Consider the following 12,947-nt stretch of genomic DNA (forward strand, 5'->3'; position numbering starts at 1 on the left):
TATCACCATTACCGTCATTGCTGCCACACAACCATCATTATTATTGTCACTATTGTCACAACTAATACCACCACCACCACCACCATCCCTATAGCATATCATTTTCAAAATTATGTAACCAAATTTAGGGAAATATTTGTTGTGAAACACATTTTTCAACAAAACAAACCGAGTGTTGGTTTCATTACATATTGCTTTTGAATGATTTTGGTTTTGAAACAATTAGATTAACTTGTGGAAAGCATTATTAGAAGTTCCACTTTGCATTGATCAATGTCACAAGAGTCTAAAAAGATGTCCCAACTAATTCTCTTTTTTGGAGCACTGGTCTGACAGGTGGAAATGTAAGAACTGTTACATATAGTACAGTCAAATGATCTAACATCTTGTTCCTTCCCTTTATATCCCTATGAAAATTATGGCATGAATTGTATATATAGGGGAATTTGCTGCCCTTGTTAAAATTGTTTCAAATTTTGATGTCATGTCATCAATAAAATTGATGATTATGACCCCATAAGAAAAGAAAAATTAATTATGAAATCAACACAATTTAACAAATTTTTAAATGAAATTCATGTATAAACTTGTATTATGGTTGATTATGTGCACCAAATATGTCTAAGGTTTTGATTGGGAGTTAGTTAAAAATTTTGTTTATTAGTTAAAAATAAAATTTAAAAAAATTAATTTGTTTGGTATATTCTGAATTTTTTTGTTTTGTCCAATAACTTTTTAGAGTGGCTGAAATAAACTTTTATGAGAAAATAATTTTCCAAATGAACTATGATTTTTTTTTTTTAACAAAATAATTTTTTTAAACCAATAAGTTGGCTTTTAAGAATCCGCCAAATAAAGTTGTTTTGGTTTTAATCAAACAAAACCTGAATCAACTTCTTTGGGAGTTAGCTAAAAAATTAATTTATTGACTAAAAATAACTTAACAAAAGTTAGCTTTTTAATCAAACTTTTTTTTTTAATTTTCTAATGACTCTTTTAAATGACGAAAGTTAGCTTTTTGAAAGAAAAAAAAAATGCTCAAATGATTGTTTTTTGTCAAAGTAAATAGACTTAGAACGTTTCTAATCTTTACTCATATTTTTTATTTAATTTAAATTTGATGAAACACGTTCATTTTTTTTACTCCAACCATGGCATCAAACTCATATCAAATGAAGGAAGAATTATTTTTTTTATTAAATCAAGAGAGCATTTTATCTTTTCATCAAATTTATAGGTGATTGTTGAGTCAAACGTTAGCCCGGACAACTGGATTTGGGATGAATTTGAATGAAAATTTACTCTTCCCAAACGATCGGTTGAATTGATGAAATCCGTTGAAATGCATCATATTAGATCAATCTTTTTATTAAATTTTTACTCGTATTTAATAAACATTTTAAGTAAACACCGGAGATGTTCTTATAAGCTAACTTTTAGTGGTGCCAAACATTAGCAAAGTTATTTCAATAGTGAAGGATTTATATTAGAATGAACTATAAATTTGAATGTTTTAAGTTTAACTCGTTTTAAAGTTGTGTTGTACCTAATCTTAATTAATATATATGATTTACAAGTGTCTATAAATATTCAAAATTTATTTTGCAAAAATTTATTGTGCCAATATATATTTATATTAAATTTATTGTCCAAAATATTTTTAGGTCAAAAAGACATTATATCTCCGAAAAGATACATATCTATTCAAAATATCATCTATTTATATATATGTCACATATTCACCTATTTATTCACATCACTATTACCAACTGTCACCATTGATAATTATCCGACAACACCAGCAACTTCAACATATGACCTTATTACAAAAAGAAAATTAAATCTTGAACCAAATAATATAAGGTTCTATAAGTATGAACTTTTTGTCAATTACCTTTACTTTTTGAACTATAACCACGCCTCCTAAAAAAAATAAGTGAAATTAGAAGGGTATTATGGTCATTTAGCAGTTACTGTTATCTTGTAATGGATAGTGTATTTAAAAGAGAAGAGATAAAGATACTGTTGGTATATTCTGGGCGTATCTGATCACATGTTGTTTATATCTAATTGGATATCAAGCCAAAAAAAGCACTCGAAACCAACCTCCAACGTTCGAGAGAGAAAGAGAGAAAGAGAGAGAAACCAAATTCAACAGTGAGAGAGAGAGAGAGAGAGAGAGAGAGAAGGGAAGAGAAGAGAAGAGAAGAGGCATGTTTGGGAGGCTCGGTTATGGCGTGATGGAAGGGATTTGGGGAGGAACTTGGCCTCTCTGAATTCCCAGTCTCTCTATTCTTTTCTAGCTTTTCCATCTATTTTCTCTGCGAGGAAAGTGATAGAAAGTGCGGGAAAGTGGAAGAAAACAGGAGGGGCCACTGAATTTCATCAATTCAAGTTCTGGGTTCTGTTCATTTGATCAGATTATGGTCTCTTGGGTGGTTTTCTAGGTATGTTTGGTCCCAATTGACAACCATTTTATGGTTCAAATGGTGTTGATTAGCTGCAAATGATACAATTTTGTCCTCTCTTAATTCATACAATTCAAAATTGTGTTCTTGGTTGTCTTTGAGTATATAATTTTTTGAAATTCTCATAGGAACATTATGTTTAATTCATCAAAGAAGGTTTGGGGTTAATTTAATGATGATTGGTTTTCTTGGAATTTAAAATTAAATGAAGTTTATACATGTTGTATGCTTAATTATATGCATTTATGTATTTCATGTCATCGAGAGAAATGGTTCTTGGAAATTTGTATATGAACTAAAATATGTATCAATTTAACTGGTATCAGAATTTGAATCTCTTTACTACATATTAGGTATGTATGATTTTATGCATTTATGTATTTCAAGTCGTTGAGAGAAATGGTTATTGGAAACTTGTGTATGAACTAAAACATGAATCAATTAATTGGTATTGGAATTTGAATCTTTTTACTACATATTAGGCACCAAGTGTGTGATTATATGCATTTATGTATTTCAAGTTGTTGAGAGAATAGGTTACTGAAAATTTGTGTATGAACTAAGACATAAATCATTTTATCGGTATTGGAATTTGAATCTTTTTACTACATATTAGAGCATATCCAATCCTTCACCCTTTTTTTTCCTTCAAATTTGTTCAAGAATTTAGACCAAAAGCTTAATTAGCTCACTGCAGTTGTGAGAATCAAATTTTTCATTCAATCTTTTTTAAAATACCTAACATATCCCAAAAACCTCTTATATCCAATTTTGGTGGAAAAAAACCCATCTCCAATCCTTTATCTTTTAATAATTTCATCAAACTTAAGTAAAAAAAAGGGTTGTTGGAAATTTGGTGAAAGATTTTATTCATACTTGATTTGATAAGTTTCGAAAGGATTTGATCTAATTTTCACCAAAATTTTCATCAAATTTAAATTTGATGAAGGATTGGATTAGGCATCAAGTTTGAATTATTTAGGGGAGACATGACTCTCTCTCTCTCTCTCTCTCTCTCTCATAGTCAAGTGGATGGAAGTAATGTTCAAAGTCATTTGTAAGGTACTGTATTACTTTCCTAAAGGTGGCCTCAAAAAATAGGAAGAAAAAAATGGAAGTAGGAGCTCCTGATAAAGATTTGCAAATGGATTCAACAAAATCTGGCTTTATCCTGAGTTAGTTTTATGAATGCAATGTGATAAAAATGATATAAGAAGTTCCCAATGCTTTTATACTTCATTTTTTTTTTTTTTTTTTAATAGAAGTTTTCAAACCAACCTATTAGATATTCTTTTTGTATATATGAACATATAAAAGTGAAATATCAGAATCAGTTGACCTACTATGTTCTCAAATCCACCCAACTTTTCTTTTGCTATTGTATATTCTTGATTTTCATCCCTTTCTTGAAAGAATATATTCTATGAACAACTGAACATTGGAAAATGTGTTAATTGATTTTTTTTATAAATTTTTTTATTTGTTTTCACTCTATATTGATTAAATTCATCCAATTTTCAGTGCTGGTTCTGTTACAGGTTCCATGTTCATCACAAAGTGGGCATAGAAGCTGTCTTGACTTTTGGAAAATAAAGCTGGCTCTAAGATAGCTTGGTTTCTTTGGGTCATGTCAGAAGATTCATTTCTTCAATTTGCTTTTTCTATTGGATGGCTTGAACTTCCTCTTCTTAATCCTTGCTTCCTGTTGTCTGATTGTACTTAGCGAGGCAAATCTATCTCCTTTGGCAGTGAACAAACCTGACCGAAACTTTGGCTTCGTTCAGGGCAAATCTCCTTTGGCAATATCAAATTGGCTTCTGAAAGGGAAAAGAAAAAAGAAAATTCTCTTGGACAATTTGGCAATATATACATTGATATTCGTAGATCCGGCTCTTTTGGGCAAATCTCCTTTGGCATTACTTACAAGTTTCTCTAGCTAGGCAGTGCTGCGTTGGCAGTTTTGGAAGGTCTTATCCATTGTTGGGAAGTTATCATTTGTTTGGTTTGCTTGAAACTCCAACCTGGCTATTTGGTAGATCTTCTCTGCTGCACAATTTCTTTATCTAGGGATTTTCACTGCAACGTGTTGGGGAAATCTCATTTGGCTGTTCCTTCTAGCAGAAACTTCAGTCCATTTGTTGGGCAAATCTCCTTTGGCAATTGGGAGTCAAGTAGACTACCCCCTTAGCTCTATTTGGGCAAATCTCCTTTGGCATCACATCTCCATTTTTTGGAGGTACTATCTTAGGTCTCTGCATCGCAAGATCAGATTGATCTAAAGATACATATCTATTTTTGAAGATTTACAGTGATACTTATCATATCATCATTTGGTATCAGCAACAAGAGCAGATCCTTACTACAATACATCTGTCTCAAAATAACGTTTGGACCAACAGAAGACATGGAGTGTTGGTAATTCTCTCTACACCTCATAATTATTGTTCCCTGACGGTACTTCACTTACCTAATATGATAAATTGATAATAGAAGTTCTAACTTAAAAATTACCCATTAGTAGTTCAAAGTTGCCTGAATGAAGCTGAATATGGTTACTTTTAGGGTTCTTTTGGATGTATGTGGATTTGAAATGCATGGATTTCACAAATCATTCAAGAAGACTAACTCAAATTTAGATTTGATAGTTTACCTACGAATTTCAAGGTTGAATTAATAGCTTTTTTATGATGGATTTGAAATAACTATATAAAAGTAGTTATTAGAAATCATGCAAGCAATTCACTACTAGCTACATAGATCCTACTAAAGTACGTCTCTTCTATCTCAACATATCTTCTTCCATAGTTTTTCTATCCACCAATAGCTAACTCTCCATTTTTTTAATGTCAAATCCCTTGGTTTGAAATCCACATCCATCTGAACATACTCTTAATGTTGTTTCACATACTGAATGTTATTCTTGTTTCTAAAATTTTTGTCTCTACTCATATCCAGGTAATCATTTTTGTCTCTGCTCTAGAAACCATCCAAATCCGATCCTAAATTGCAGATATATTCGGATAGACATCCAAACAATGGATTTCTTCAGTGATCTCGACAGTTTCAGTGAGAGTAGTTGCAGTGAGGAGCAAGATTACATTGAAAATATATATGGTGGGCAGGCCAGTAACATTCTATCAAGCCTCGAGGAAACCATTGGAAAAATTGATGATTTCCTTTCATTTGAGAGGGGATTCATACAAGGTGACATTGTTTGTTCTGCACCTGACCCATCAGGACAGATGGGTAGAGTGGTCAACGTTGATATGTTTGTGGACTTGGAAAACCTTGACGGTAAAAAAATAAAAAATGTGAATTCCAGAAAAATTCGAAAGATCCGTTCTGTTTCTGTGGGGGATTATGTTGTGCATGGGCCGTGGCTTGGAAGAGTGGATAAAATAGTCGACAGTGTCACCATCCTGTTTGATGACGGTACAAAGTCCGAGTTGACCACAATGGGTCCCGAAAAGCTTGTACCTCTCTCTCCTGACTTGCTTGAAGATTCACAATACCCTTATTACCCAGGACAGAGGGTGCGAGTTGAGCTCCATACTGTTTCCAAGTCGGCTAGATGGTTATGTGGTACGTGGAAGGAAAAGCGAGATGAAGGAACCATTTGTGCTGTCGAAGCGGGTTTTTTATATGTTGATTGGCTTGCCTGTGCTCTGCTTGGTTCTGAAAAGGCTCCTGCGCCACCGTGCATGCAGGATTCAAAAAACCTGACCTTGTTGTCATATTTCTCTCATGCAAATTGGCAGCTTGGCGATTGGTGTATGCTTCCAACTGCTGATTGTAAAGGTGTTATGGATCAGATTTTTCTTGGTGCATCTACTTTTGATCTCTGTAAAGGACATAAGCAAGCTGAAAAAGTATTTCAAGAAATCTTTGTTATTGTGAAGACAAAGACCAATGTTGATGTTCTGTGGCAGGATGGAAGCCACTCAACAGGAATAGATTCACCTTCTCTGTGTCCTGTAAATATTGTTGATGCCCATGACTTTTGGGTCGATCAGTTTGTGATGGAAAAGGGTACCTGTGATGATCCACATGTTCATGGTGCCCAAAGATGGGGTGTTGTGAGATGCGTCGATGCAAAAGAACGGACTGCGAGAGTGCAGTGGAAAAGTCTTGCAGTTAATCAAGTTAATGATTTGGTGGGAGAGCAGATAGAGGAGGAGACTGTGAGTGCTTATGAACTAGTTGAACACCCCGACTACTCCTATTGCCCTGGTGATGTAGTGTTTCAATGGGAAAAGAACCAGTTAGTTGATGAGGAGGCTGATCTTAAAGTTAAGAACTGCGGTGAAGAACAAAATGTTTTCTTGAACAATGATTACTTATCATGTATTGGCATTGTTATGGGCTTCAAAGATGGGAATGTTGAGGTGAAATGGGCAAGTGGTCATATAACAAAGGTACCTCTTCTTCTTGATTATTTATTGAAAAGCATGTTTGTTTTGTTTTTTAATTGACTATGGCATTAGGAATGCTAGTTGATTTGGAATTTGTGATGAGTTTGCAAAAAAGGATCGCACTACTCAGACATATTGCATTTATGCTTTGCAATATTAAAGTACACTCTTGTTAATTCTAAATTTTAATGTTCTAACTAATTGAGATATTTTGGTAGGTTTGCCATGTGTTTCTTTTCCTACTATTGCTGAAAAAAATTTTGGGTCCGTTAGAGGCATCTGTGCTTGTCCCCCCAACACTGTCAGGTTGCTTGATCGAGTTTGATGTCTTTCCATCGTCACTGGACTTTTGATATATGTTGGTGTGTTCTAAGAATGAGTTTGTCATCTTCCCTTTGAGCAAAGGGAAACCCTAATAAATATGATTCTTTTATATATACATTAAAAATTCCTACGTTCCCATTATTAAAAGAAGAAAAGGTTCCTTATTTTTTTATATCTGGAATCAAAGCTGTGATTTATGTGGACTTTGATCATACTCAGTGTAGTTCAGGAGATGGAAAATTTTCTTGTCAAATATGATGGGCAAAATCTGGTTTCTTGTCAAATTTTCTTGTTTGACTGCAGTTTGGTGCTTGTTTACAAGAATGCCATGTTGCTTTGATAGAACTAGTGTAGCTTCCAGAACTAGATCCGAGTGCTATAATATGTACCAATTCCAGATGCTTAATAAACTTTTTTTACTATATAATGTTGATTGTGTCTTTATATATTGGTAACAAGTATTTTTCCTTTAATCAAATTTATAGTTATTTAAATGCTTTAATGTAATTCCAGGTTGCACCTTATGAAATCTTTCGAATGGATAAATATGAAGGTTCATCACCTAATCTTGTGCCTCATGGGGAAAATGTTGAGCAATTGACTCAGGAGATGACTCGGTACGACGAACAACCCTTGCACCCCAAGGAAAAGGTGATGCCAACTCTCTCTCTCTCTCTCGCTTTTCACATTTACAGGCTCGCACTATTGTGTTACTCTCCACAATGAAGGCTTCTCAATTTAGGAATATATTGGTGGTGAGAATATTTTGTAAATTGAGTTTTGTCTGGGTAGTTATTGTTAAGAGTGTGAGAAGCCATGGGATGGCAAAAACCCGAGGAATGGCGGGATATTTTGAAATTAACTTTGATACTGAAAATAACACCCATCAAGACATTGTATACAAATTTTCATTTAGGAAATCTTGTGATAATTGGAGGATTTTTCAATGATTTGCAACTTACTTGATTTTGAATATCATGAAATGCTCACAATTCCATTTCATTCAAGAGTATTTCATTATGGGTGAGTTTGCTTAAGATGAAAGAGGTGGAAAGTGTGGAAAAGAGGAAAAAATTGCAACTTTTTATTTATTTATTTTGTTTAGCATGAGAGTGATGGAAATTGCAAGAAAGTCAAAATTCTTGTATAACCCATATCAACATGGTAAGTTGGCTTTCAATTTCTTAAAATAAAATAAAAAAATTTAAAACAATTCTAATGAAAATATCCAGGTGTTTCCTCACTTCTCAATTTTCTTCCAACTTTCTCAGAAAAAATTTCTGTCACTTCACTTTCTATCACTTTCACTTTCCATCATAGTTTTCATTCTAATCATACAGGCCTAAGGGAATGAATTATCAAGAAAACATATACATACATATTATATAATATATACACACACTCTCTTGATTGGGACATAAGACTTAGTTTCATTTGGTTATAGAGTCATTAATAATTAAGGAAGTGAACTACATTAACTAACTTGATTGTTGGAACTTTATAGGAAACAAAAACAAAATTGGTAACCTTATGATAAACTCCAACCAAACTTATACATGATCTCACGTTATCTAGGCAAGCGAATGAAGCGTATTGGAATTACTGAATTGGGGCACAAGCTCTTATTTGGGGACTCCATAAATTCAGGAATATTTTTACGTTGAACCAACTTATGCTAAACCTACAAAAAATTAAAATCATCTTTTACATGCTCAGGTTCTGTTGGACATTGGTTCCCATTTCCTTCCTCAAGCTGCAATTGGGATTTTCACCAGCATTGTGGGGAGTCTATTTGGTTCTGTGGGTTCCGCATCACGGTCAGGTACATCTGACCTTGCTTTAGAAGAGAGACATGACTTAGTGTCTAACAGTGAGGAAGATTTGCCGGAATCTTGTAACTTGTGCACTGAGGACCCACCAGTGGTAGTAGATGACGTGAAGACATTTGGACAGACAAATTTGGGGCAGAAAGTCAAAGCTACCGAGGAAGAGAAAGCCCCTTCATTCTCATCGGGCTGCAAGTACTTGGAATCATTTAAACAGTTTGATATGGTCACTGATTGCTTGGACCACCACTTTTTTGACAGTGCCGGCAAAGGATTACCATCATCACAGGTTAAACATAACCCATATTCTTCTTAAATTTTATCAATCAGTGGATATGAAATTTTGGGATAATTGTTTTACTGTCGTTCATTTATAGTTGAAAAGAGGTTGGTTGAAAAAGGTCCAGCAAGAATGGAGCATTCTGGAGAACGATCTTCCTGGTATGTTGTTTTATTTTATGTGTTGCTTTAGTGTGTTTTATGCAATGACATCTTTCATGAAGAAACAATTTGTTGTGAGGAGGTTGGAAGACTAAAATGCATTAGTGGTTTCACTAACCTACCCTGTAATACTGAAATTGAAATTTAGTGGTTGTTTCATACTCATCTTAAATTGCAAAAGAAAATCATAAACGAAATCCTCCCCAAACCAAACCAAACCAAACCAAAAATAATAATAAAAGACAAAAAATATCCCAATTTAGCACAGAGGAATATGTTATAGCATGTTGGTTGCTATTTACTGACTCTGCTCGTGAAGAACATGTCTTTCAGTATGTCCAAGCCAACTTTTTATTACCTTCTAAACTTCCAAAACCTCTTTCTAACAACTGATCTACCCTCCAACCCTTGCCATAACTAGCTGCCCTCTCTGAAAAGAGATTGAAAAAGAACTCTTCTACAACAAGTGACTATGCTCCAATTGCATATGCAACCCTTTTAGTTTTTGAAAAAGGAACAGGCAAGAAGGACCTTCCCTCTAGTAGTTTAATAATCATGCTTCTGGCATCAATTTTTGTTTTTCGGTAATAATGCTCTAACCTGCAGAATGCACATGCACACATGCACACACAAATTTTAAATTAAAAATAATAATAATAATAATAAATTGTTGAAGCTACGCTGTCAAGTTGAGACTGGTGAAGGAAGTTTATGGTTTATTGTTTCACTGATGGAAATTAAGAGATGTTAAGGAAGTAGATAGCATTTTCCATCAAATTAATGGATTGTGTACGGAAATTTTGAAAATTATTTATTAAAAAAGGAAAAGAAAAGAACAATTGGTAATATAAGCAACCAAATTGAGAAGGTCATTTATCAAGAACTATACCTATGACATGCCAAAACCTTTGAAGATTTAATTTTGTAATTCATATGTAGTTTACTTCTTGTGTGTCAGCTTTTGTGGCGTGTTTTTCAGTAAGATCTGTTTTGTAACCTGAGCAGAAACAATTTATGTTCGTGTTTATGAGGAAAGGATGGATTTGTTGCGGGCTGCCATCATTGGTGCACCTAGAACTCCATACCACAATGGGCTTTTCTTCTTTGACATTTTCTTTCCTCCCGAGTATCCTCACGAACCTCCTGTAAGTATTTTAGTTTACTTCTCTTGTTCTTAGTAACATGATTCTAGAATAAAAGTAGTTGTGGACATGCTTTTTGTCTCACATCTGTCTCTCATTCTATGAAAATTACCTGTGCACTTAGATTTACTCTATAGATTGCTAACTTGGACACCTTGTTTTGATAAATGGAGTGAACCCTATGTTGTAGGACTTGAAAATTATCATATCCCATTCTCTGAAAATCTTTTGTGTTCATAGCACGGTTGTCCATGGAGTGAACCCTATGTGTAGGACTTGAAAATTATCACATCCCATTCTCTGAAAATCCTGTGTGTTCATAGCACAGTTGGTTGTCCATGGTTATTCATACATAGATCCACATGTGCATGCCTCCAACCCCTAGCTTATGTAGCTTTTTGGTTACGCAGTTGGTGCACTACAGATCTGGTGGTCTCCGTGTCAACCCTAACTTGTACGAGTCCGGCAAAGTCTGTCTTAGTCTCCTCAATACTTGGACAGGCAGTGGAACTGAAGTATGGAATCCGGGGAGCTCCACTATTCTCCAAGTTCTCCTATCCCTCCAGGCCCTTGTGCTTAATGAAAAGCCTTTTTTTAATGAAGCCGGATATGATAAGCAGATGGGAAGAGCCGAGGGAGAGAAGAACTCAGTGAGCTACAACGAAAATGCCTTTCTTGTTAGCTGCAAGTCCATGCTATACCTTCTACGCAAACCACCCAAGGTACAATAATTTACTCTAGAATCTCAGATCTTTCTATTGTTGAGGCAGTTTTATCTATGGCCATCATAACTGAAATCAGTGTCAATTACCTCCGGAATGTTATGGAAATCCTGTCTGCACTTACGGAAATCATTGTTAACTGTTGAACTTGGTGAAAAAAAACATTTTTTGTAGTAGTGTGCACTTGGATGTCCTGTGAAATGAATTTCTGTAAATTTTGGGTCGAGTCTATTCTATAAGTGCAGTATCACTTCTATAAATTATATTGCATTTATTTGTTTTTTATATTTCCATCATGACTTCAATCTTTTGCAATGATCAGACTTTATTTTGTAATGAAACCATTCTAAAATGGAAGGGTTCCGTTCCCATGTGATGTTCAAAAATCAGATGCACCCTTTCAAATCCACACATTCCAATTTTAAATGTTGTCACCAAAGCCACACCCATTTGACAGAAACCGACATGATAAAAACTTTGGTTTAATCTTTTTTTACAAATTTTGACGAGTTTTTTCTCTCTCGATGCAGCATTTTGAGGCATTCGTGGAAGAACACTTCAGCCAGCGCTCTAAAGATATTTTGTTGGCTTGTAAGGCATATATGGAAGGAGTTCCAGTTGGCTGTGCTTTTGGATACGGAGAAAGTGAGCAAGAAAATCAACATGGGAATTCTACAGGGTTCAAGATCATGCTTTCTAAGCTCTACCCTAAGCTTGTGGAAGCATTTACTGACAAGGGTATCGATTGCAGCCAATATCTTGATCCTTGAATTTGAATGTGATCCTGCGGATGTAAGTACCGTTATATATATACATAATCGAGACATTCCTGGTATGTGTATAATACAATGTGTGATTGGTAAAAACGCTTGGTTTGATGTTTTTCCTTGGTGAATATGTTTGAGGAAAGGGTAGCACACGTTCGTGAATGTTGTGTGTGTTTTATCTGTAACATATGATGGTTTGTGGAACTCTTCATATCGAGAACAATAATAAGTTTGGTGTGTTTGATATATAGTCCTCCTCTATCTACAAGCATCTCAATTTGTTCATAATTCGAAACTTCTGTGTAGAATCTGTTATCTACTTAGGGGTGTTTGATAACATAATTCAGCATTAAGTGATAAACAATTAAGTCTGTTTGATAACCACAATTGATATCACTTAAAAATTTAAGTACCTTTTAAAATATAGGTTAAAATTTAAAAAAGTTTTTAGTCATATGAAATTTATATAATTCTGACTGAATTTATAAATATTAATACTAACTGTTATAAATTCACTACTACTACCATCATGCCACCGCCGCCGCCACTATCACCATGCCGCCCTATCACTATCACCACAACGATCACTACCACTACTACTATGCTACCACCATCACCATAGCTACCGCCACCACCACTATCACTACCATCATCATCATACTATCACCATCACCTTCACCATCACCTCTACCACCATCACAATATAAAAATTAAATATATAATTTGAAAATAATAAATTTCAAATTATCAAATAATTACTTTTAGTTCAATATTTAAATTTTTATCAAACAATTTTTTAACTTAATAAATTTAGGATTCCTAATTTTTAATTTTATTAAACAACA

General features: G+C 34.2%; 1 protein-coding gene across 4 annotated transcripts; it reads left to right on the forward strand.

Moving 5' to 3' along the window:
- The first annotated feature begins 1,927 nt into the window (after positions 1-1,927).
- PHO2 (phosphate 2) lies at positions 1,928-12,348 on the forward strand. Of its 4 annotated transcripts, none has more exons than XM_082886751.1 (9): positions 1,928-2,447; positions 3,990-4,922; positions 5,424-6,883; positions 7,718-7,855; positions 8,921-9,319; positions 9,408-9,471; positions 10,477-10,616; positions 11,024-11,335; positions 11,866-12,348. In XM_082886751.1, the coding sequence occupies exons 3-9, from the start codon at positions 5,504-5,506 to the stop codon at positions 12,103-12,105; spliced, it is 2,673 nt and encodes an 890-aa protein (XP_082742877.1). In that variant the 5' UTR covers positions 1,928-2,447; positions 3,990-4,922; positions 5,424-5,503; the 3' UTR covers positions 12,106-12,348. The 4 variants fall into 4 exon arrangements, with proteins under 4 accessions (XP_082742877.1, XP_028082744.2, XP_028082743.2 ...); XM_028226943.2 differs by having other exon boundaries at positions 3,990-4,883; XM_028226942.2 differs by having other exon boundaries at positions 2,019-2,447; positions 4,007-4,883.
- The last annotated feature ends 599 nt before the right edge of the window (positions 12,349-12,947 follow it).

This window comes from Camellia sinensis, chromosome 9, assembly GCF_055761805.1.
Source record: "Camellia sinensis isolate YWXY chromosome 9, ASM5576180v1, whole genome shotgun sequence".
Taxonomy (NCBI): Eukaryota; Viridiplantae; Streptophyta; class Magnoliopsida; order Ericales; family Theaceae; genus Camellia; species Camellia sinensis.